This window comes from Lontra canadensis, unplaced genomic scaffold, assembly GCF_010015895.1.
Source record: "Lontra canadensis isolate GAN:19392208 unplaced genomic scaffold, GSC_riverotter_1.0 scaffold87, whole genome shotgun sequence".
Taxonomy (NCBI): domain Eukaryota; kingdom Metazoa; phylum Chordata; class Mammalia; order Carnivora; family Mustelidae; genus Lontra; species Lontra canadensis.
The window spans coordinates 3682330-3705728 of record NW_022631081.1 but is presented as its reverse complement, the minus strand read 5'-3'; the positions used below and the strand labels follow the sequence as shown (position 1 = coordinate 3705728).

At 45.4% G+C, this 23399-nt stretch overlaps 1 protein-coding gene across 8 annotated transcripts in view; it reads left to right on the top strand.

Moving 5' to 3' along the window:
• The first annotated feature begins 3025 nt into the window (after positions 1-3025).
• AP1B1 (adaptor related protein complex 1 subunit beta 1) overlaps positions 3026-23399 on the top strand; it is a 52467-nt gene continuing 32093 nt past the window's right edge. For 4 of the 8 annotated variants that reach the window (XM_032883344.1, XM_032883343.1, XM_032883341.1 and 1 more), the window contains exons 1-2: positions 3026-3150; positions 21243-21305. In XM_032883344.1, coding sequence (XP_032739235.1) covers positions 21269-21305 — 37 coding nt within the window. In that variant the 5' untranslated portion in view covers positions 3026-3150; positions 21243-21268. Of the gene's footprint in view, positions 3214-5275; positions 5434-21242; positions 21306-23399 lie in introns of those variants that run through there. The other 4 variants (XM_032883339.1, XM_032883338.1, XM_032883340.1 and 1 more) reach the window with 4 other exon arrangements.

Genomic DNA, 23399 nt, shown 5'->3' with positions numbered 1-23399 from the left:
TTTTTTAAGATTTTATTTATTTGACAGAGAGAGATCACAAGTAGGCAGAGAAGCAGGCAGAGAGAGAGGAAGAAGCAGGCTCCCCGCTGAGCAGAAAGCCCGATTCCGGGCTCGATCCCAGGACTCTGGGATCACGACCCCAGCCGAAAGCAGAGGCTTTAACCCACTGAGCCACCCAGGCGCCCCCATGATTGGCTTTTTAATATCTAATATTTAAGCCATGTGAAAAACATAAGCAAAGGCAAAGCGAACAAGCATTGCTGTTATCCATGTTTTCATATTTTCTTGTTTGTTTGTTTTTTTTAATTTATTCGACAGACGGAGATCACAAGTAAGCAGAGAGGCAGGCTCCCCGCTGAGCAGAGAGCCCAATGTGGGGTTGATCCCAGGACTCTGGGATCATGACCTGAGCCAAAGGCAGAGGCTTTAACCCACTGAGACACCCAGGCACCCCCATATTTTCTTTTTTTAAAAAAGATTTTACGTATTTATTTGAGAGCGAGAGAGCACAAGCGGGGGTGGGGGGAGTGGAGGAGCAAAGGGAGAGGGAGAAGCAGACTGCCCGCAGAGCAGAGAGCCTAATACAGGGCTCAATCCCAGATCATTACCTGAGCCAAAGGCAGATGCTTAACCGACAGCCACCCAGGGACCCCATCATCAGGTTTTCATATTTTCACTAGCAAAAAATTTTCATTAGGTTAATGTTTAACTTCATCCTTCCCCTGGAGTTGAATTAACACATATTTCAAATTTCATATTTACTTATATAATCCAGAGGATGAAACTAATTATTTTTCTTATTTGTATTTGGCTTATAACCTGGTGATAGTGATATATCTAAAAGCAATGGTTTCTGGGGTGCCTGGGTGGCTCAGCGGGTTAAAGCCTCTGCCTTCTGCTGGGGTCCTGGTCTCAGGGTCCTGGGATAGAGCCCTGCCTAGGGCTCTCTGCTCAGCGGGGAGCCAGGCTCTCTGCTCAGCGGGGAGACTGCCTCTCTGCTTACTTGTGATCTCTGTCTGTCAAATAAATAAATAAAATCTTTTTTAAAATAATAAAAAAAATAAAAGCAATGGTTTCTAATACTTAGGTAAATAATGTAAGAAAGAGTATGAAGCCCAAGTCACTTGTAAGAGTAGTGCCTTACACAAATGAAGCACTCACTAAATTTATAATTATAAAAAACCCTGTACAAGTACTCAAAAACAACACAAATATGTCTTTATCTAACCCAAGTGGTTTAAAACATTAGAAATAACACTTTCCAGCTATATATATTTATAGTTCATAATTGAAATACTTCCTCCCCACATGCAAAAACAAGATGTTCTTTACTTTTTCTGTAAAGAATTGAGGAAGCAGTAAAGTCACCTTTTACATAGAAGAAACGGGGAAATGTAAACCGGGAAATCTAAATCATTTTAACTGACTAGCGTTTCAGCCTGACATTAATGGTCTCATAAGGTTGTAATAAGCAACTTTTTTTTTAAAGGATTTTTATTTTTTAAGATTTTTTTTTTTTGTCAGAGAGAGTGCACAAGCAGAGTGGCAGACAGAGGCAGAGAGAGAAGCAGGCTCCCTACTGAGGAAGGAGCTGATGCAAAACTCGATCCCAGGACGCTGGGATCATGACCCCAGCCAAAGGTAGAGGCTCAACTGACTGAGCCAACCAGGTGTCCCTTAAGGATTTTATTTTTAAGTAATCTCATACCCAAAGGTGGGGCTTGAATTCACTACCCCAAGACAAAGAATTGCATGCTCTACTGGCTGAACCAGCCAGGAGCCCCTAGTAATAAACAACTTTTTAAAAAAAATAGGTGTTCTTTTCTCAACCTGAAGTTTAGTTTATAAACCTTTAATTATTATCTTTGCTGAAACACCTTTGACAGAGGGGGCCTTCATACCTGATTACAAATGTGCCCAAATCTTTTTTTTCTTTTTTAATTATTTATTTATTTAAAAGTGAGGCAATGAGAGAGAGCATGAGCGAGGAGAAGGTCAGAGGGAGAAGCAGACTCCCCTTGGAGCTGGGAGCCCCATGCGGGACTCGATCCCGGCACTCCGGGATCATGACCTGAGCCGAAAGCAGTAGTCCAACCAACTGAGCCACCCAGGCGTCCCATGTTCCCAAATCTAATGAAATCACTATCAGAGCAAGAAGAAAATGCCCTAAGAGTTAGAATATGAGCTTGTCATAGTTAAACTCATTCCCAGTAAGACATTTTTTTTTTTTTAAGATTTTATTTATTTATTTGACAGGCAGAGATCACAAGTAGGGGGAGAGGCAGGCAGAAAGAGAGGAGGAAGCAGGCTCCCTGCTGAGCAGAGAGCCCGATGTGGGGCTAGATTCCAGGACCCTGGGATCATGACCGGAGCTGAAGGCAGAGGCTTTAACCCACTGAGCCACCCAGGTGCCCCCAGTAAGACATTTTTAAAGAGCAGTGACGAAGTACTGTTTTAAGGGGGAATGATCAGAAATTATCTATAAGGAGAAAGTTAATAGTACCAGAGTCGGGAGTGAGGGGATTACAGGAATCAAAGACGTCCTGGCAGACCCAGCAAAAGGAAAATGGGATATTATGAAGTTCCTCTTGGATCAAAGTTCCTTGCAGCCACTTGGGTTTAACCCTTCCAGTCAGAATTTCCAAAGGGCATCAAGTGCTAGACTGGATTTATAGTTCTGGTTTTGACTCTAACATTCATAAGGTAAGTGATTAAGTGATCTTGAGCAAAACCTTGCCTTTCTCAGAGTCTCAGTTTTCCCGTCTGTAACACAGAAGGAAGAGATGGCCTTTAAAGTCATCATCTTAAATTACTTAAATTACTTAGCAAATTTTTTAGCGCTCTGCAGGACGCAGCGGCGGGGTACGCCGCGGCTGGGGAGGGGTTAATTCCGTTTTGGTCCGCCCCTTCCTGGCCCCGCCCCGCGGGCACCACCCCCGCCCGGCTTGCACCCTTGACCCCGCCCCCAGGCCGTGCGTCCACCGGAAGTGCCCGGGCGCGGGCAGCTCACTTCCGCCCGGCAGGTGACAGTCGCGGGGCTCCAAGCGGCCGGCGGCACGGACGCACCGAGGGAGCGGGAGGACGAGGCCGCGGACGTTTTGCTGAGGAGCCGAGCCGTGCCGTGGCGCCGGGAGCCGTCCGGACCTGTGGGTGAGGAAGCGGGGAGTCCGGCGAGGCAGGAGAAGGAGTGGGGCCGGGAGGCGGTGGTCTGAGGTGAGGGAGGTTTGTGGGGTCAGAGGTCACAGAGAGGACGCGGCGCTAGAGGGGCGTGAGTGGTTTTCCAAGCCACGACGTGAGAGGAGGACTGCGGGTTCATTCATTCGTGCCCACTTGGCCGCCGGCCTGAATCCCAGCCACCCCAGCCCGCAGTCCCTCTTGGGGCGTCCTCCGAAGAGACTCCCAGACTTAGGCCCTGCGGAGTACGCCCCGCTCCAGGGGGGAAACTCCTCTCCCCGTCCTGGTTTCCCCCTTCACATGCCGAGGCCTCCCAGTCATTCGGGGCCTTATCTCTTTGCCAAGGTTCAAAAAGAAAAGAAAAGAAAAAAAAAAATCAAGAACCGGCCCTTTGCGCCTGCCCCGCGGTAGGCTTGGGCTTGGTCTCTCCGTCCCGCGTTTCATGGACAGGTTATCTGGGGACACCTGTGATCATGCTAAAAATACTGACGAAATGCTAGCTACTAGTTATTGAGCTCCTACTGTGTGCTAGACACTGCCAAACACCGCAGGTACAGTGCCATATGTAAACTTCACAACAACCCTTGCGGGGTAGCTGTTGTTGATACCCTATTTTATCTGCAAGGAATCCAAGCACAGAGAGGTTGAATCACGCATTAGGTAAGGTCAGTCCTGTGATATAGGCAGAGCCAGGGTTCTTACCTAGGCTTTCAGGGGCCTGCAAAGTGCAGAGACAGAAGAGGTTGGAGCAAGGTTGGGGTGTAGGGACTGTTAAGATTTCTTTAGCTGCTGTTGTATTTATTCAAAGCTATGTAAAGACGTAGCCTTATTACTTTGCCATCTGCTCCTCATAAGGGCCATTTAATTCACATGGTTAGGGTGAAACAATCCTGCAGGCTATTGTTAGAAGTAATTACCTTTCAGGGCAAAAGTGGAAGTTTTTCCTGAGTATTGAGAACTGTGAGACACAAAACAGGCTATTCATGAAGCTAATTTAAGAATATTCAGACCCTCTCTTAAGAGTGGTTGAACTGCATTCCTTTTGGAATAAAGAGAGGAAGCACATGGCCCCTAGGGGATCTTTTGGCCCTAGGTTCTTGAAGAACGTTCTCAAGGGAAGGGTCTCTGTCTCAGAAAAGTACAGGTCCCTTGGCTTCTTGGATGGGGAGTGCACATCTCGCTTGGAAGATGGTGAAGTCATTTGATGGCTGGAGGACTAGACTCTGTGAGTCTGAGCCTTATTCCTTTGCAGACATTCACTTGCTCCAATTCTTCCTCAGTTTCCCTGGTAGCAGCAGGAGGAAGACGTGCTGCCTTCCTATCCAGTCCTGGATGTTACAAGCCTTAATGAACCCATGAAGGTTTTCACATGCTTCTGAAGAAAGCTGTGATATAAATATTACCATAGTACCTTTTTTAAAACTCTGTGATCTCTTCTCCTAGTTCCATTGAATTCACAGAAACTTAATATTGTCACCTTATCCCCATTCTTCCAAGGGAGGATTTGAGATGAAGTGACTTGTCAGACAGATGGTGGGAACATGAGCAAAACTCAGAGCATCTGGCTCCCTGTCCTAAGTTGAGCCCACCAGCCTCCTCCAGCCGCTTAGAAACTGTCATAAAGAGTAGCCTCAGTAGTTCTCAAAGAATCAGATCCCTCAGAGGTTGTGGAGAGGTTATCTATTGAGGACAGGTTGAGCAGAGGCTTCGTCCTGCGTGGCCTGAAGGGCTCAAGAGATGTAGTGGAGAAAGCACTGCCGGACTCCCCACCAGTCAGCCCTGGGTTCTGACCCCAGCTCAGCACCTACCTGGACAACTTACTTAAGCTTGGTGTCCTTCAGCTCTAAAATAATACTGACCCCCCACCTCCTCCCCATCCCCCCCAACACTGGTGTGTGTGGGGATTAGATAAGGAAATTTGTGCAGAGGCTGTTATTGTGGTTGGGTGCCTTGACCCTAGGCAGTTGATGCCTCCGGGAGCCTCTGAGGAAGGCTGTCCACGCTGGTTTGTGGGGTATTACTTCCTTCTGCAAACAGAGACTTTACATACACAGCACTGCTCCCACCCTTCTCGTTTCACTTCCCAAAAGTGTTTCAGAACAAGTTTAATCTGTTGGTCCTACTGGCTTTGGGCTTGGACTTTCATGTATTTCTGGTCATCATCTGAAATTGTTGCGTGTCTTGACTGCTCACTTCCCAGAAAACCTCCATGCCTGGCACCAGAACCTGACATGCTGACAATGAGCAAACATGGCTTAGGTATGGGTTCTGTATTTTGCTATAATAATAAAAGCTTGAGAGGGCATCTGTTACATGTAGATGTTTCTTTTTCTGAACAGGTTTCTTCTGTCTGTTACGATACATGCCCAGAAATGGTTTTAGTGTTTTGTTTTTTCCTCTTCACACAGAGAAGGAACAAATAACACCAGAGAGAAAATATCACGTGAGCACTTGGGGAATCCTTTAAAAAAATAATCCTGCTTGAATATCCATCAGTGACTCCTTATTGCCCTCAGGCTAAAATTCACATTCCTTATCATGGCCTGCAAGGCCTTTTGGGGTGACTCCTGCCTGGCTCTCCTGCCTTATCTCTCCTACTCCCCACTTCCATCTTTTCCCAACCTCCAGTCAAACTCAGCTGCTTGCCACTTCTGCAAACCCCAACTCTTTCTACCTCTGTGTCTTTGCTTTGTGCTGTCCTCTGCCTGAACACTATTTTCTGTCACACATGACTCTTTCTTTGCTGGACCACTGCTTGGAGCTTCCCATCTGGTTATCTCTCTCACCTTGTAGGCCTGAACCTCCTCAGTGTCCTGTGGCACTGCTCGTAGGGTTTGTCATTGTTCACTTGGCTGTCTTCTAAGTAAACGGCTCTTAATCCTTGGGGAGGACTTCTCTTAACTGTGTCTCTAGCACTTAGTGAAATGTCCGGCACATAGGTGCCGAGTAAATGTTCAGTGAATGGATGAATATTGCATTGACTTGTTAGGATTATTTGATTCCTAGGAAATTCAAAGCACTTTCCAAATGATCTCCTGTCCATCCTCCTATCAGTCTGGCAGGATAGGGAGAAGTCTGGCCAGTGATAGGATTAACTACTCTCTGGTTTCTTTGCTACCGCCCAGCCAGCCACCAGAGTGACATTGTCTAGGGAAAGAGCCTTCCAGGCCTAAGAGAGTGAAGAGTCGGAGCATCCCTGGCTTGTTTGAGAAACAGCAGGGAAGCTGAGTGAGCAATGAGCGGGGCAGTGGGTTATGAGGTCAGAGGAGAATGGAGGGGGCTTCCAGGTCAAGGTGAGAACCCTGGCTTTTACTCTGAGTGAGGTGGGAGGTGGGAGCTGCTAGAGTTTTGAGCAGGAATTCTGAGATCTGACTTACATTTCAACAGGCACCACCATAGTGCTTCAGGGCCTCTAGAGGCTTGGGGTTGGGGAACAGCGAGGAGGTGCTGGTGGTAACCACTCTCCCTGTTGTCATAGTGGCCAGCCTATAGCAATAGGCCACTTGGTGGGCTGGGCACTGCTGAGGGCTTTGTACGTACTGACCTGTTTTATTTATTTATTTATTTTTTTCATTTTATTTATTTGAGAGAGTGAGAGAGAGCACAAGAGTGGGGAGGCTCAGAGGGAGAAGCAGACTCCTCGTTGAGCAGGGAACCCGACTTGGGGCTTGATCCCGGGATTCCAGGACCATGACCTGAGCCAAAGGCAGACGCTTGACTGACTGAGCCACGTAGGTGCCCCGGTATTGACCTGATTTAGCCTCACAAATCCCTTAGGTATGTGACATTGCAATTCTCATTTTATAGGCTTGTGCCTGTTAAGTTGTGTAGACTCTTGGAGAGCCCCTGTCATACATGCTGTGGCCTCCTTCCCATTCCCAACCCCTCGTTCTTGGATTGTCTCGTTATTTAATATTGCTGAGGAGTGGCTTTGCTGTGGTTTTAGACTTTCAAGCCTCATGTTTTTTTGGGTCTTTAGCCTTGGGCTTGACCTCTAACCTCCATTAAGAGGGTCTCCCCAAAGCTGGGAGACCTTTTCTCATTAAGGTAAGAAGCTGGTTGAGTCCAGAATGCCCAGAGTCCATCAGCAGCCAGAACACCCGCCTTAGTGACTTTTTTCCCAGGGTTACCATCTCTGTGGGCTTGAGCTGAAAGATGATAGGTTTGGAAGTCAGGTCTCAAAGCTTTAAAACCAGTCCTTCATTGTTCATTTTCAGCACTGAAAACATTTGTTAGGGACGCCTGGGTGGCTCAGTTGGTTAAGCAGCTGCCTTCAGCTCAGGTCATAATCCCAGCGTCCTGGGATCGAGTCCCACATCGGGCTCCTTGCTCGTCAGGGAGCCTGCTTCTCCCTCTGCCTCTGCCTGCCATTCTGTCTGCCTGTGCTCGCTCTCTCTCCCTCTCTCTCTCTGACAAATAAATAAAATCTTAAAAAAAAAAAAATTAAAAAAAAAATTGTTAAAGCAGAGCACTGTAAAGGAATAGACTTGGGTGACATACAGTTTTTGCCACACCTAATTGTTTTTAGGGTCTTAAGCATATTGAGAGTGGAATGACAAAATTTCATTTTGCGGTGAGTCCGTTTCTATGGCCTTCATTCTCTGAATGAAACTGAGTGGCTGAACGTTGAGACAGTGCCACCTGTCACCTTCTCAAGGTGGCCACCTGGTTAAATGTTAACCTCCTTTCCTCCCCTCCTCCACATTCCCTAGCCTCCTTCCCTGTTTTCTCTTTCTCCATAGCATTGATCACCATCTCAGATAGTATATATTATACTTGTTTATCTTGCCTGTGGTCCCTGTCTGCCATTGGGATGTATGCTCCATGAAGGGAAGGATCTTTGTCTGGCTTGCTCACAGCTGCATCCCTAGCACGTAGACCTGTTTATGGCATATGGGAGGTGCTCAGCAAACATATGAATAGGAATGGGGGTGCGGGTGAGGACAGGAAAATATGTACTCAGTACGGGGATGGTATCTTTGTGGGTTGTTGTTGCTTTTAAGATTTTATTTATTTGAGAGAGAGATTGCAGAAGAAAGCACGAGTTGGGTGAAGTGCAAAAGCAGCGAGGAGCTTGACAAAGGAGCACAGAAGACCTGTAGGTCTAGAGGATTACAGGCAGAAGGAAGGGCCTGCCTTTGTTCCCATCATAGCTGAGTCAGAGCCCCTTGCCCCCAGCATTTGCATCCCCACCCTCCAGCAGCCCTAGTCTTTGAGCTGATGCCTGTGGGAGCAGGGGATGGTGCTCTGGCCTCACTGAAGGAGGTGGCCTGGACCTTTCTCCTATCAGAGATGTTACCATCTGACCTTCTGCCCTTTGCCGTTCTCTTTTTTCTTTATTTACTTCTCTTTCATTGATTTATTGGCTCTAAAATGGGCTAGGGGGTCTGATATTTTCAACTTCAGTTTTATCAAAATAGCTTGACAACCAGAGCAGATGCGTGTCTGATGCTAGCAAACCCTGTGAATGGAACATAGGGAAGCTGGTCTCCAGCTGAGGTTGGTTTACAAAATTTGAAATTTCCCCAGGAAGAGAGTTGAGCACTAATCGTTCAGACATTTATTGAGCACCTGGTATTTGTCAGGTAAGTCTAGGAGCTAGGGATGCAGCACTAAATAAAATGGATAAAACCTTTGTCCTCATGGAGCACATTACAAAGGGAGAAAAAAATAAACAATATAAATATATTTTATAGTATGTTGGTGACAAGTACCTTGAAGGAATACAAAAGGAGAAGTGAAAGGTAGGGACTTGGGGGGATTGGTTGGAAATGTGTAGAATTTTAAATGAAGTGGTCAGAAAAGGTGACATTTTAGTGAAATTTGAAAGAAGTGACGGACTGAGCCATGGCGCGGTCTGGAGAAAGAGCCTCCCTGGCCATGTGAACAGCATGTGCAAAGACCCTGAAGTGGAAACATGCCTTTTGTGTTCAAGGATCAGCAGAAAGGCTCCATATGGTGGGAACTGAGGGAATGATAGAGAAAACAGTGAGAGGAGAGTTTGAAGAAGTAACAGGTGGTGTGTATGTATGTGAAGACAGAAGGGGTGTGTGTCTCATATGAGCCTGTAGTCCATGAGGCCATGGTAGAGATTTTGGCTCTTATTCTGAAGTGAGACAGGGAACCATTGGAGGATTTTGGACCAGAGTACCACTGTCTAACTTAGACTGTAATGGATTCATTCTGCCTGTTGCTGAATTGGGTTGTCGAGAGCAGTGTGGAAGCAGCTTTGGTAGCAATCGCAATAAGAAGTGATAGTGGGGGGCCCCTGGGTGGCTCAGTCGTGAAGTGTCTGCCTTCAGCTCAGGTCCTGCTGGGGATAGAGCGCGGCATCAGCTTCCCCGCTCAGCAGGAAGCTTGATTTCTCCCTCTCCCACTCACCCTGCTTTGTGTTCTCTCCCTCTCTCTCTGTGTGTGTCCAAAAAAAAAAAAAAAGTGATGGTGGCTTGGGGCCTGGTGGAAGTGGTGGTGCTGGGAATAGCCGCTTTATGAATTCTGGATTCATTTGGAAGGTAAATCCCATAGGATCTGCTGATAGATTAGATATGGGAATATGAGTGTGTGTGTTGTCAAGGGTAACTGAGGTTTTTGGCCTGAAACCCTGTTAAAGATATTGATAATGAACTAGATAATGAAAACTGCAGATGAGTCAGTTGCAGGATGGGGGGAAGCAGAAGATCAGTTTTTATCATGTTAAGTTTGAGCTGCCTGTTAGGTGTATAGACATTCAAGTTCAGATATTGATTAGGCAGTTTGGATATATGAGCTGAGAGTTCACTGGAGAGGTTGGGCCTTGGGGGTGTAAACTTGTGAGTTATCAGCATGTAGATGGTACTTAAAGCCTTGACACTGGATGAACTCACCAAAGAGGCGAGATAGCATGGGGAGAGGGAGGTACCAGGCCCAACCCTGGGGCCCCCCAATCATAAAGGAAAGGGAGAGGAAGAAGAACCAACAAAGGAGACTGAGATGGAGCAGGAGGGGAGTAGAGGGGAAAGCAGAGTGCATGGCATCCTGGAATCCAGGGGAAGAAAGTGTTTCAAGGAAGAGGAAGTGATGAACAGTATCAAATGCTCGTCAGTGTGAGATTTGTATTTGACAGATTCACTGCATCTTCCACCAGCAGGACCTAACATGCTCAGGCATCCAGGACCATCGCTGAATCCATCCTTCCTTGCCTAACTTCATCTGCTCCTTTCCCTTCCAAGTCCTTGCCTTTAGTCAGGTAGGGGTTCTCACAAACTCCTGAACATGCCTGCTTGTTTTGGCTTTGGGTAACTCACCCTTCTCTCAGCATCTTTAATTTCTTATTTATAAATGGATTACCTTGAGAATTAAATGAGGGGGGCTGTAAACCATTTAGCACAGAGCCTGCACCCCAGTCAGTGTTGCTGGTGATTTAGTCTCTCTCTGCTCCCTTTTATGCTGGCATCTTGTGGGTCTTTTCCAGGTTACCCTCAGTCCTTCCTTTCCAAATGTGACCCATCTTTTCCCATCCAGAAAGCACTTCATCTTCCCTAGACATTCCCCCAAGTCTCAGAACCCTCTTCTGAGCAGTGGTGGTACTTACGTGGAAGGCATGATTGCTCTGTTGTTCACCTGCAGTCCTTTACTTGGTCTCTGCGTCTGTACAAGCCCACCGGGAAGACTATCCTTTGTCTCCTGTGGGCATGCTGCTGTGGGGGACACAGTCCCAGTCCCAGAGTTGACGGTTCCTCATACTGTTAAACACGGTGAATGGATGACTCCAACACTAGACAGAGCTTCAGAAAGTGTTTCCATTGTATAGACGGGAAAAACTGAGATCTCAGGGGGCCGCATTCTAGTCTTTGGCCTCATTCTCTTCCTGATTAATTTAAATATTATTCAGAAGAAACCCCTGTTACTTTCCTTTTTCAAGTCCAGAGGAACTTTTTCTCTTGACAGCACATCTTTCCAAGCATTACTTTCTGTAGATGGTTGAGAACTGGCACGTGATTCTAGAATTCGTTTCTGAAGACTCAGTATTAATAGAAGAACATTTGCATGTGGCATGTGCCTGCTTTTACTTCTTTTTCATTTTGAGGCTTTAATTGTTAGTGGGTCTCAGGAGATTGATTTTGGCTAACTACTTTTCATCCAAATCCCAGGAGGCCCATAACTCCTCAAGCTCATCCCAACAGGCTTTCACTAGGCATGTTACCAAACTTGACATTCCTGTTGTCCAAACTGGATGGACTGGTCCTAAAATAACCAGTAATTCAATGTTTGAGGGACCCTGCAGGGATATGGGGCAACACATTTCATTTATCCTTTCGCTTGGAGTGTGTGTGATTCTGCCAGGTCTTCATTCAGAGAAGAAGTTGCGTTGCTGGACTGAGTGGAACCTGTGGGATCTCAGTATGGGGCAAGAGTAGAGAGTGTCAGTGCTACCATTTTCTAGCTGTTTGACTTCAGAGAAATACCTTGGTCTCTCTGGACTTCACTTTTCCTCATCTGTAAACTTGTGGTATTATCAATACCTTTTCCACAGATTATTGTTTGGATTAAATGTGAAGTTCTTTACATACTGTCTGGCTCATAGAGCATATCTGCCTGCCATTACTGCTGCCACTGCCACCTTTGTTCTGAATTTCATGCCAAGCCCAAAGAAGAGCACAGCTTATTTTCTCATAGTTATTAAACCAATTTGAAAGAGCCTGTTTGAGTTTGTTGACCAAGTTGTCTCAGAGAGAAAGTCTGAAGTCTGGTTTCTCTACTGCTGAGTCACCTTTTAGTCTTCAAGCTGGCCTCACTTATTTCCCTGTCTATAAAGTGAACTTTAGGACTTACCTGTGAGGACCTTTTCCTTTTTTGAAAGAAGATTGTCAGACAGGTGAGCGGTGGTGAGTAATTGCTGGGTGGTGAATAGAATCATTGTCTCTATTATAAACTCTAAGCTTCATGGGGCAGGGACACAATCCAGAGCATGGCACAGAGTAGGGGAATATTTGTGAATGAATCAACCTATGCCTTTGAAACAGAACTGAAACCTCCAAACGTGAGGAGATTAAAGTTCCGCTTTTCTGTTCTAAATGGAGAAGAAACAGTTGCACCACTCTAATCCCTTTTGTTCACTTTTTTTTTTTTTTTTTTTTTAGATTTTATTTATTTATTCATGAGAGACAGAGAGGCAGAGGGAGAAGCAAGCCCAGTGTGGGACTGTATCCCAGGACCCTGGGATCATGACCTGAGCCAAAGGCAGATACTTAACCAACTGAGCCACCCAGGCACCCTCTTACTAACTTACCCTTAACTGTTCTTGAGCTAACATGTGCCTGGAGCAGGTTTCTGAACATGTTTCTTCATCAGGCAAGAGTTTAACAGTGACAGTTTTATATATATATATATTTTTTTTTAAGATTTAATTTATCTGAGAGAGAGCATTGTGTGCATGTGGGCACCAGCAGGGGGAGGGGCAGAAAGAGAAGGAAAAGCAGACTCCCCGCTGAGCAGAGAGCCCAATGCAGGGTTCCATCCCAAGACCCTGAGATCATGACCTGAGCCAAAAGCAGATGCCTAACCAACTGAGCCACCCAGGTGCCCAGCAGTGATGGTTTTAAACAGCACTGAAGTTGGAAGCCACCAACAGACTTTCAGGGCTCATTTTTCCCTGCCCAGGTATCCTTGAATTCAGAGATGAGTCTTGACAGCTGGATCAGACCTTGCCAAATGTCTTCTTCCCCTTTCCCTTCCCTAAAACTGCTTCTCTGGCTGATCTCACAATACCGATTGTCTCCCTTGGTAACTCACTGAGTGCCAGCGGTATGCAGCGCATTGTGCTAGCGCCACCAACTTCGTGCCTCTCAACTGAGTGCAGAGCCTGGGTTGCTCTGGCATGAATCAATGCCCTGAGACTAGAAACGTCCTTTCCTTGGCCGTTGGCAGGCCATTTGGGGAATTGTTTGGCTTGTTACTGTTTTCCTTCCTACTGAAGACCTAATAAGGTTTGGTAGTCCTGGCTGCATTCTGAATTTGTTTTGTCTTTTCTCTTGGAAATGTCTTTTGTCATTCTCTGAGAATAATCATGCTCCATTTCCTCTTGCTTGATACCCTGGAAGAACACTCATTGGTGGGGAAATGGATTTCTCATCTAGTAGAGAATCATAGAAGGTGAGATGTGGGAGGGAGTTTATCTGTCGTTTAATAAACTGGAACTGTTGTCCTGTGGATCTGTGGGTTGTCTGAAGGTCCCCTGGTGAAGAGGGGGACTTGGGCATAGTGGAGTGAGCTAGGCCCTAAGTCCTCCACTCTATGTCGAATGTCAACCAAGTAATTCTGGTTTTGTTTTAAATAGTTTGATAGCGAGAAGAGGTTTGAAAAGCCATTGACCTGGTTGAATTCTCTTGTTTGACAATTAGAAGTAAAGCCCAGAGATAGAGGGATTTACCCTGCATCACACAGCTGTTGGTAGCAAAGCTAGATTTCCTGGCAGCTGTCTTGGAGTTGGATCAGCCTTACTTTCAACTTTGTTGAAAGTTCGCCACGGAGGCTTATGTCCCTGTTCTGCCCCATCGGCACTCTCTGCTCTCATCAAGGAGTCCTCTTATCTTGATCTGTTATAGGCCCTGGTTATTTTAGCTTCTCTGGGAACCTGAGTCTTCATCCATAGTCAGTACGGAATCTGCTTCAGATTCTTTCTGCCCCTCCCTCTGCTCATAGCTTTCTCTCTTTCAAATAAATAGATAAAATCTTAAAAAAAAAAAAAAGAATAAATTCTTAGAAGCCGAGTTATTGGATCAAAGGGTCAGCACCTTTGCAATTCTGGTGGCTGTTGCCAAATTGGTGTAGAAATTGTAGCAGTTTAGACTCTCATTAGCATGACATCAGGGTATCTCTTTTCCCACATCAGCACCAAGATGAAACGTCATCAGACTTTTGGGCTTTACCAGTCCAGTAGCTAATGGATGGTGTTTCATTGTAGTATCAATTTCTCTTATTGTTTCTCTTATATCTCTTAAAGCTTAAACCATCTGTCTTCATTTTCTGTAACACACCACATCCTTTGCCATTCTCCAATTTTTTTAGGTAGTTTTTATGTATTTTTAAAAAGATTTTATTTATCCATTTGTGAGAGAGAGAGCACGAGTAGGGGGAGGGGAAGAGGGAGAGGGAGAAGCAGGCTCCCTGGATGCAGGACTCGATCCCAGGACCCTGGGATCATGACCTGAGCTGAAGGCAGCCGCTTAACTCACTGAGCCATCCAGGAGTCCCATAGGTATTTTTTATGTATTAAGGAAAATGGGCTTTTGTCTGAGATGTGATGGAAATTTATGTGTGTGTCTATCATATGTCTTTTTTTAAAAGATTTTATTTATTTACTTGAGAGAGAGAGAGAATGAGAGAGAGCATAAGAGAGGGAGAAGCAGAGACTCCCCGCTGAGCAGGGAGCCCATGCAGGACCCAATCCCAGGACTCCAGGCTCATGACCTGAGCCAAAGGCAGTCGCCCAACCAACTGAGCCACCCAGGCACCCTTGTCTTTTGTTATGATTTGGCCATACAGGAAAACTTAATTTTTATGTAATCAGACTCACAGATTTTTAAAGACTTCTGGATTTAATGTCATACTCAGAAAGGCTTTGTTTTCTCTGGGTTATATAGTTTTCCATTTTTCTTCTTCAGCATTGAGTTTTTTGTTTTTTTTTTTTTTTAATTCAATTATTTGAATTGAATTTTTCAGTGGCTCAGTCAGTTAAGCATCTGCCTTCAGCCAAAGTCATGATCCCAGGGTCTCGCAGAGCAGGGAGCCTGCTTCTCCGTCTTCCTCTGCCTGCTGTTGCCCCTGCTTGTACGTGCATAGTCTCTCTGTCGAATAAGAAAATGAAATCTTAAAAAAATAAATAGAAATGAAAAAAGTTTTAATATTTGTGTGACATACACCAAGGGATATGTGAGCTCTTAAGTATACCAGTCTGGCCAGAATCTGCATCAAGATGAAGCTCATGGGGCACCTGGGTGGCTCAGTGGGTTAAGCGTCTGCCTTCGGCTCAGGTCATGATCTCAGGGTCCTGGGATGGAGCCCCATGAGGGGCTCTCTGCTCAGCAGGGAACCTGCTTCCTCCCCCCCACCTCTGCCTGCCTCTCTGCCTACTTGTGGTCTCTCTCTCTGTCAAATAAACAAATAAAATCTTAAAAAAAAAAAAAAAAGATGCAGATCATTTCCATCACCCCCAGAGTTCTTTTGTGCCCCATTCAGTCCTCCTCAAATGCATCCACTGATCTGACTTCTACCTCTTCTTCTTATCCTAGAATTTCATGTAAATGGGACCCCACAATATTTTTTTTTTTTTGAAGATTTATTTATTTATTTCACAGACAGAACACAAGCAGGGGGAGAAGCAGGGAGAGGGAGAAACAGGCTTTCCACTGAGCAGAGAGCCTGATGCTGGCCTAGATCCCAGAACCCCAGGACCACGACCTGAGCCAAAGCAGATACCTAACCCACGGAGCCACCCAGGTGCCCCGGAACTCCATGATATTTATACTATCAGCATGCTTTCATTCCCACATTGTCCCCTATCAGAAGAACAGTGAACTAAGTAAAGAGCAAGTGCTGCTGTCCCCATTTTCAAGAGAAGAATTGGATCATAGAGATGAAGTAAACCAACAGCAGTTCAGTCTTCTTTCCTTTAAAATTATTGTTGGGGCACCTGCTGGCTCAGTTGGTAGAGTACGCAACTGTTCATCTCAGGGTTTTGAGTTCAAGCCCCACGTTGGGCATGAAGCCTACCTAAAAAATAAAAATGATAAAGATAAAATAATTATTGTTATCACTAGCAATTTTGAGGTCTTGGAGAAAAGTTGAAATATATTCAATATTTATTTTCTTAATATATTTTTTATAGATTTAAATTCAATTTATTTGTTTAAAACACAGAGATTCTTTATCTCTTGTTCATAGAACTACATGTAGATATGTGAGGACCTCACATATTTAAAAAGTGTTGAGGACTTTATTTCCTTACGTCTAACTAACTCCAGTAGCTAAAATTCAAAGTTTTTAGCTGGGGATATTTTTATGATTTTTTTCCCCTTCCATTATCTTCCTAGGACCTCATTTTTCCACTCTTAGATTATATTACATCTTTGTCCTAGCCAGTGTGTCAGTGATTCTCACTAGGGGCTTCTTTGTAATTCTAGAAAACATAAAACTACTCTATTTCAGGCTTATTACTCAGTTTCTTTACTTTAAGCCTAGTGGCAGGGGAAAGCAGGAGCATCAGTAGGACTTTTTTTTTTTTTTTTTTTTTTTAAGTAAGATTAATAGGGGTGCCTGGGTGGCTCAGTCGTTGGGCCTCTGCCTTTGGCTCAGGTCATGATCCCAGGGTCCTGGGATTGAACCCTGCATCAGGCTCCCTGCACGGTAAGAAGCCTGCTTCTCCCTCTCCCACTCCCCCTGCTTCTGTTCCCTCTCTCACTGTGTCTCTCTCTGTTAAATAAATAAAATCATTTTTTTTAAAAATCTTTAAAATAAAAATAAAGTAAGATTAATAGGGACTGGTCTGGGATTATAAGATCAAAGTGAGAAGGTAGATTTAAATTAAGGACAGCATCAGTGGCTCATCAGAGACAAAACCAGTCCTTCCAGGTCTGGGTTTTAATTTAGACTCTCCCTCCCCTTGAGGCGATCCTTAGCCCGTAAATGCTGAAAGTGAGGAGTATCCCAGCCCAGAATGCTGTCTCCTTAGCAAAAGTGACTTATCACACTGGCCAGAGCAGTTTCCAAACCAAAAATTCCCCAATTGTTCCTTTTTAGAATGTGTCCCGTCACTTCCAAAGACGGAATCCAAACCCTAGGCTTTTTCTTGCCTGAACTGGTTGCGTGCTTCCAGGTGTGGCTCATGTATACAATTAGATTCATCAAACAAGGTCTTAGCCCCTTTGGCCTCCATTAATGGGCACGCAGTGTATGGCGATAGCTGAGCAGTGCCAGGGAAAGCATCCGTCTTTCCTGTGGCATCCTTTAAGTCTGATCCTTTAGACTGAACTGTAGGGTTTTTTTCACTCCTGCAGAGAGGATGAAACATCTCTTGCACTAACCAAGAGTAACTTCAGAGAAAGGACACCAGAGAGCCACCCGGGGCAGGTCACCCAGGTGTAGTTGATCATCCACTGTGTAATGAGGTTTTTAAAATCTGTGCTCTGGGTGGCTTGGCAAAAGCATTTTCACTTCTCCCTACTTCCCCTTCCTCCTCCACTTTAATTTCCTATATGTGAAACAGCTTCAGAGGGATACGATTCCTGCATCATCAGTCCCATTGGGCCCTCTGCAGAGGGTTTTGTGAGATAGATACTGCAGAGAAAAGAAGCAGCCAGTGCTCACGCTGGGTAGCAGTGTAAGTTGCGAGTTGTTGCTTAGCATCTGTAAAAGGAAGAGTGTCATCAAAGCTTAACGCTATAGGGGTATCAGCAGCCTGTGGTGGTCTAATTAGCTCACCCTGCTCCGTTGCTTTTTTTAATCCCCCCAAAAGAAGCTTCCCACCCTTTCTTCCACCTGGGCAGGTACATACATCTCAAATCTGTCCCCAGGTGATTGTGTTCCTGGAATTTAGGACCGCGAGATGTTGTATTGTGCCTGCAGATAAGGACAAAGCCCCTGACAGTCTCCACTATTGGAGAAGGAAGAATCTCTGGGCAGCATTGAAGTTAAACATCTAAGGTGGTTTTTTCCTTTTTTTTTCACTTCGATTTCCTTCTAGATTTAACAACAGAGGGGTTTATATGTTACTGTGATTCTTTTGGTCTAAAATTTTTAGCCCCTTTTGTTTTCTTGATCCCTCTTCTTAGACTAAACTTATCTTTGAGAAATGGCGTACTTCTATTTTGGGTACCCCTTCCAGTTGTGCTCTCACACCTATGACTCCTGAAGTCATACAGCCTTTTGTTGTGTGGCAGACATCCTGTTATCTTGTTGATCTGCTCGTTCACAGCACTCAAAAAGGAACCTCTAGGTTGGGGAGATTTCTCTGAGAAAATGGCTTTATGTGTACTCAAAAGAAAATGATTTTCCCTGTAAGTGAACTCCTTTAGGAAACAAATGCTGAAGAGTTACATAACAGAGCTGTCAGCAAGCCGAGACTCCCCGGGATGGTCATTGGCCCCTTTTCATTTTTTTTTTTTTTAAAGATTTTATTTATTTATCTGTCAGAGACAGAGGGAGAGAGAGAGCGAGCGAGCACAGGCAGACAGAGGCAGAGGGAGAAGCAGGCTCCTTGCTCGGCAGGGAGCCCGATGTGGGACTCGATCCCAGGACGCTGGGATCATGACCCGAGCCGAAGGCAGCCGCTTAACCAACTGAGCCACCCAGGCGTCCCGGCCCCTTTTCATTTTTTAACAACTGTCAACTCAACACTGGCCATGTGCAGAACCCTAGGCCAGTTATGAAGGGGGAGGATGGACAGAGCCATGGACTAGGCTGACGTGGGTTCTCCCTTTGTGGATCTGTCCACAGGCCTGACTCTTGCTGCCAGGCCCTGCAAGATAGAGTCCCTGCTGTGGGTCTGCCATCATCAGACACAGCAGTCTCTTCTTTTTCCTGCATCTCCCACGGAAAAGTGCCATCATCCCTTTTCAACCTTGCAAAGCAAAGGAAAGTAGAATTGTGTCTTTTCCTTTGTACTGTTCTGTCAGTGAAGCCTTTATTCCTCAGGTCCAGTGGGATCCACAAAGGATTTAAGGCAGCCCCAAGACAGCACATACTTGTTTCCCATTGATCACTGAGACAGAATCTATTGGGTGTCTCAGTTGGGGAACAGCTTCTTTGCCATCTTGCTGTGAATACCAGCTTTGTCTGGAGAATTCACTCGGGCTAGAGAGGAGCCATGTCAGTTTTGTTTCCAGAGACTTTTTTTTTTAAGATTTTATTTATTTATTTGTCAGGAGAGAGAGCACACACAAGCAGGCAGAGTGCCAAGCAGAGCAGGCAGAGGGAGAAGCAGGCTTCCGGCTGAGCAAGGAGCCCGATGTAGGACTCGATCCCAGGACTCTGCGATCATGAGCTGAGCCAAAGGCAGCTGCTTAACCTACTGAGTCACTCAAGTGCCCCTCCAGAGACTTTTTGAATGATCCTTGACCTCTCACATCCATCCCACCAGTAATCTCCATCTTGCTCCCACCTAGTAATATATTGAAAGAAGATGTTAACAGGTTCTGTGGGGGTTTAAATTAATTAATTAGTTTCAAGGTTTTATTTAAATTCTAGTTAGTTAGCATACAGTGTAATATTGTTTTCAGGAGTAGAATTTAATGATTCATCGCTCACATATAACACCTAGTGCTCATCACAAGTGCCCTCGATGGGTTCTATGTTTCAGTCTCTTAAGTGGAGGCAACAGAAGGGACAAAAGTGAGTGACTTTTTTCATTCAAATGCCTATTTTTTTGGATTGTTTGGTTTTCTGTACCATGTGAGACTACAGGTAGGACTGGGCAGTTATCACTGAAAGTCTTATGGTTTTTTTTTTTTTTTTTTTTTTTTTTTTAGTCTTATGGTTTTTATACTGAATCCTTAAGCACTATCAGGGCTGGGTCCTCCCTTTCAGATGGGAGAAGCAGAATTCCTTTGTTAATAGAATACAGTTGCTGAGGTCAGGCAGCCCTGAGATGGTCTCCCAGTCTAACCATTTACAAGTCATGTGACTATGGGCAAGTTACTTAACCCTGAGCCTCAGTTTCCTCATCTGTAAAATATTCTTCAAACCAGCCACCTGATTAGTGGGATTAAATGAGATAACGTTTACAAACCCCCTGGCCGTAATAGGGACTCAGTAAGTGTAACTTTTTTTAAAAGATTTTATTTATTTATTTGACAGAGAGATAGAGAAAACAAGTAAGCAGAGTGGCAGGCAGAGGGAGAGGGAGGAGGAGATCCGAGCACCCTGGGATCATGACCTGAGCCAAAGGCAGATGCTTAGCGACAGAGCCACCCAGGTGTCCCAGTAAGTGATAACTTCTTAAATGTTAGAACCACCCCTGGAGCCTCTGCCAAGTATCCAGGGTACTCGGCCCCTGTGGAGCTTCTTTAATCTTTCATCAGTTGGTCAAGAGGAACTCCTGAAGGTACGTAGTGGATGCTCTGTAAACAGTGAATGAATGAGGGGGCCTTGGTACTTTCTTTGTTCTGTTGCCTTAGAACAGCACTTCACACTGTGAGTTTTGCATTGGGAGATGTCCCCGAGAGATGCTTTGAGGAAACTGGCGAGTTAGATTTGGGGAATGCTATAGAGTCTACAGTATGTAGATGGATTCTAGCCTTCTCTAGAGAGGAATAGTGCATATCGCTATTAGAGAAGTTTGGAAAAGTTGGGGAGAGAAGAAACCTCCCTGGCTTTCCAAATTTGGCCTTTTCCAAGCTCATTTGACTATATGGGGGTAACGATAGTACCTCCGTGAGGCTGTGATGAGGCTGTACTGGGGTAACTCGCACGAAGCACTTAGAGCAGTGCAGGGTGGAGTAAGCACACAAAGGGTTGGCTGTAACTAAGTGCTTTTTAATCTGTGGACTTCGCAGAGTATCTAGCCATCCCCTTACGTATTTTTATAAGACTATTTATCCATTTGACAGAAAGAGCACAAGCAGGGGGAGCAGTAGACAGAGGGGGAGAAGCAGACTTCCCGTGGAGCAGGGAGCCCGATGCAGGGCTGCATTCCAGGACACTGGGATCATGACCCGAGCTGAAGGCACACACTCAACCGACTGAGCCACCCAGGTGCCCCATTATTAATGGGCATTTCAGTTATTTCCGATGGTGTATTGTATGGACAGGGTTGTAGGAAAACCCTACCATCTGTGCCAGTATTTCTGTGGGAGAGAGTCCTACAAGTAGAACTGCTGGGTCAAAGGATACACACATTCAAAAATTTGGTGGATCCCTCAGAATTACCTTCCAAAAGCTGATCAGCTATTATTTAACAGCTCATTTGCCCCATAGAGAGATAAGAAGCTATCTTCCCATACCACGTGTGTGCTGGATCCTGCCTTCGTCCTGTGCTCCGTGACTGAAAATAGAGCTGACACAACAGAAAGTCACCCCTCTCTTATGTCTTGCAGAGTCCGGCCACAGATAAGGGACCAAAATGACTGACTCAAAGTATTTCACCACGACCAAGAAAGGTACTCTTTGTTTCATTGTGGGGTCCTGTCCTACCCTTTCCTGGCTCCATCCTTCTGCCTTCTCCCTGCCAGGATGGGCTTTGGGGGCAGGGGTGGCGGCCTGGAAGCAAGTGACGGGAATTACCCAGAGCATCTTTAACCTTGTGGATCCAGAACATTGAAGAGTTGATGGTATAGGAAATTGACTACTACTTTTTAGAACTCAGGAAGGGAAGAGCATTAGCTCCAAATGGAGAGGGGGGAAGCCCCCTTTTGTTCTGAATGGCCTTTTTAAATATGTTTTTTCCTGGAGGAAAGAAAGCACACAATCCTTTCAGTAACCCCACAGTGATATGTGTGTGTGTGTGTGTGTGTGTGTGTGTGTGTGTGTGTGTCTAGTCTTTATCCACAGGCACGTGTTTTACATGGTCAGAGTCAGAATTTATATCCTGTTTTTCATTTGACATTATCTTAAACATTTCCCCACAGTTGTAACTACTCAGTGTTAGTCTGCTGAGTTGATGCACTGAAATTTGCTCAGCTCGTCTTCTGTTTTAGGGCATTGTGGTTGTTCCTGCTTTCTGGGAAGCAGAGGTGGTTGTAGTGGCTGACGAATGTGCTTTAACCCTGTAAGCATCTTCCTAACCGGCCCTCCCTCCCTCCTTCCTTCCTTCCAAGCAAGATCGACACATGCCTGCTGACCAGATGAAAAGAGGCTGTTGAGGCAGCTGAGCCAGGACCTGTAATCTCCTCTTCCTCTTATTGAGCACATCTTTATTGTTCTAGCTTTCTTGCAGTTAAGCAGAGAAGACAGTCTGTTAAATAGTAATCACACTAAAGGTGGTGGGTGCTATGGTAAGGGAAGCGCAGGGGGCTGTGGGCGGACCTTGGGTGGAGCTAGCTGGTTAAGAAGGGGAAGGGTAGAAAGGGGAGCAGAGCACTTACTCTGCCCAGGGTATGCCCAGGGAAAGGAAGACACCTGGGCACAAGTTACTGAAGAGTATGCTGGAAGGAGAGTTGGAGAGTTTAGGACTAGAGGGGGTGAACCTAGTGCTAAGTGAATTGAGGTGTCAGTGGTGGGGTTTTTGTGAGTTTTCTTTTGAGGAGAATGTCTGTAGAGGGATGCCTGAGTCCAAATCAGACATCGGTGATGGTTTTAAGCAAGAAAAAATCCAAGGCAGTTTCTAGTAAAGAATTGAAGGGGGTGAAGATTGGGGGTAGGCAAAGGGACCAATACCACAGCTCCCATGAGAGATTATGGTGTCTGAGCTGGAGAGAGGGGTGGGGTGGGGTGTAGCATTGTGGGTAGAGTAAATCGGATGCTTTATATGAGATTGAAGAGGTAGGCTTGGTGAATGATTTGATTTGGGGCCCATTAGAGGAAAGAGACATTTTGGAAACAGGCAGATCCCAGGTTCACCTCATCAGTCTTCTTAGAACTGAAGTGACTCCATCAATTGATGGTCAGTTGTATTGAATCTGACCAAACACTTTGAGCAAAGCCCTGCAACAGGACCCAGGGTCAAAGTCATGATGGTCTGTTAGATCCTGCAGCAGGGAGACATGGCTACCTCAGTGTCTTGGAGGGGAAGGGCATATGTTCCTCTAGTCCTACAGAAGTCAAGAGTCTGAACTGCAAGGTCTGCAGATTCCTCTTGGGTCTGTTGAGCAATATCCTCATGATGGCCTTGCTCTGGGCCGTACTGTGTGATTGTTCTTAATTAACTTTGTTTGTTCTCTGTCATCTCAAGTTCTTTCCTGACACATTGTTCAGTCATGATAAAAACCTGCAAATTTTCTTTTTCTCACTGTAAATCCATCTAGAACTTCCTCAGCACTTCCCCCCTACATGACAGTCGTTGCTTTATTCCCACCCCAAATAACTTGAGAGAGAAGTTTGGGACCCTTTCTGTAAAAGAGTAATCCAAGCCAAGCGTCCCATGGCAAATTAGTAACAGTAGCAGTCACCTTTAATGCAGGCCACTGAGTGCCAGGCACTGAGATGAGCATTTTACAACATTTACAACAGTGTTAAATGAGAGAATTCATTGCCCCAGTTAAAGTAGGGAGAGTACAGATGAAACGGGTTCAGAGAAGCAAAGGGATATCCTTGAT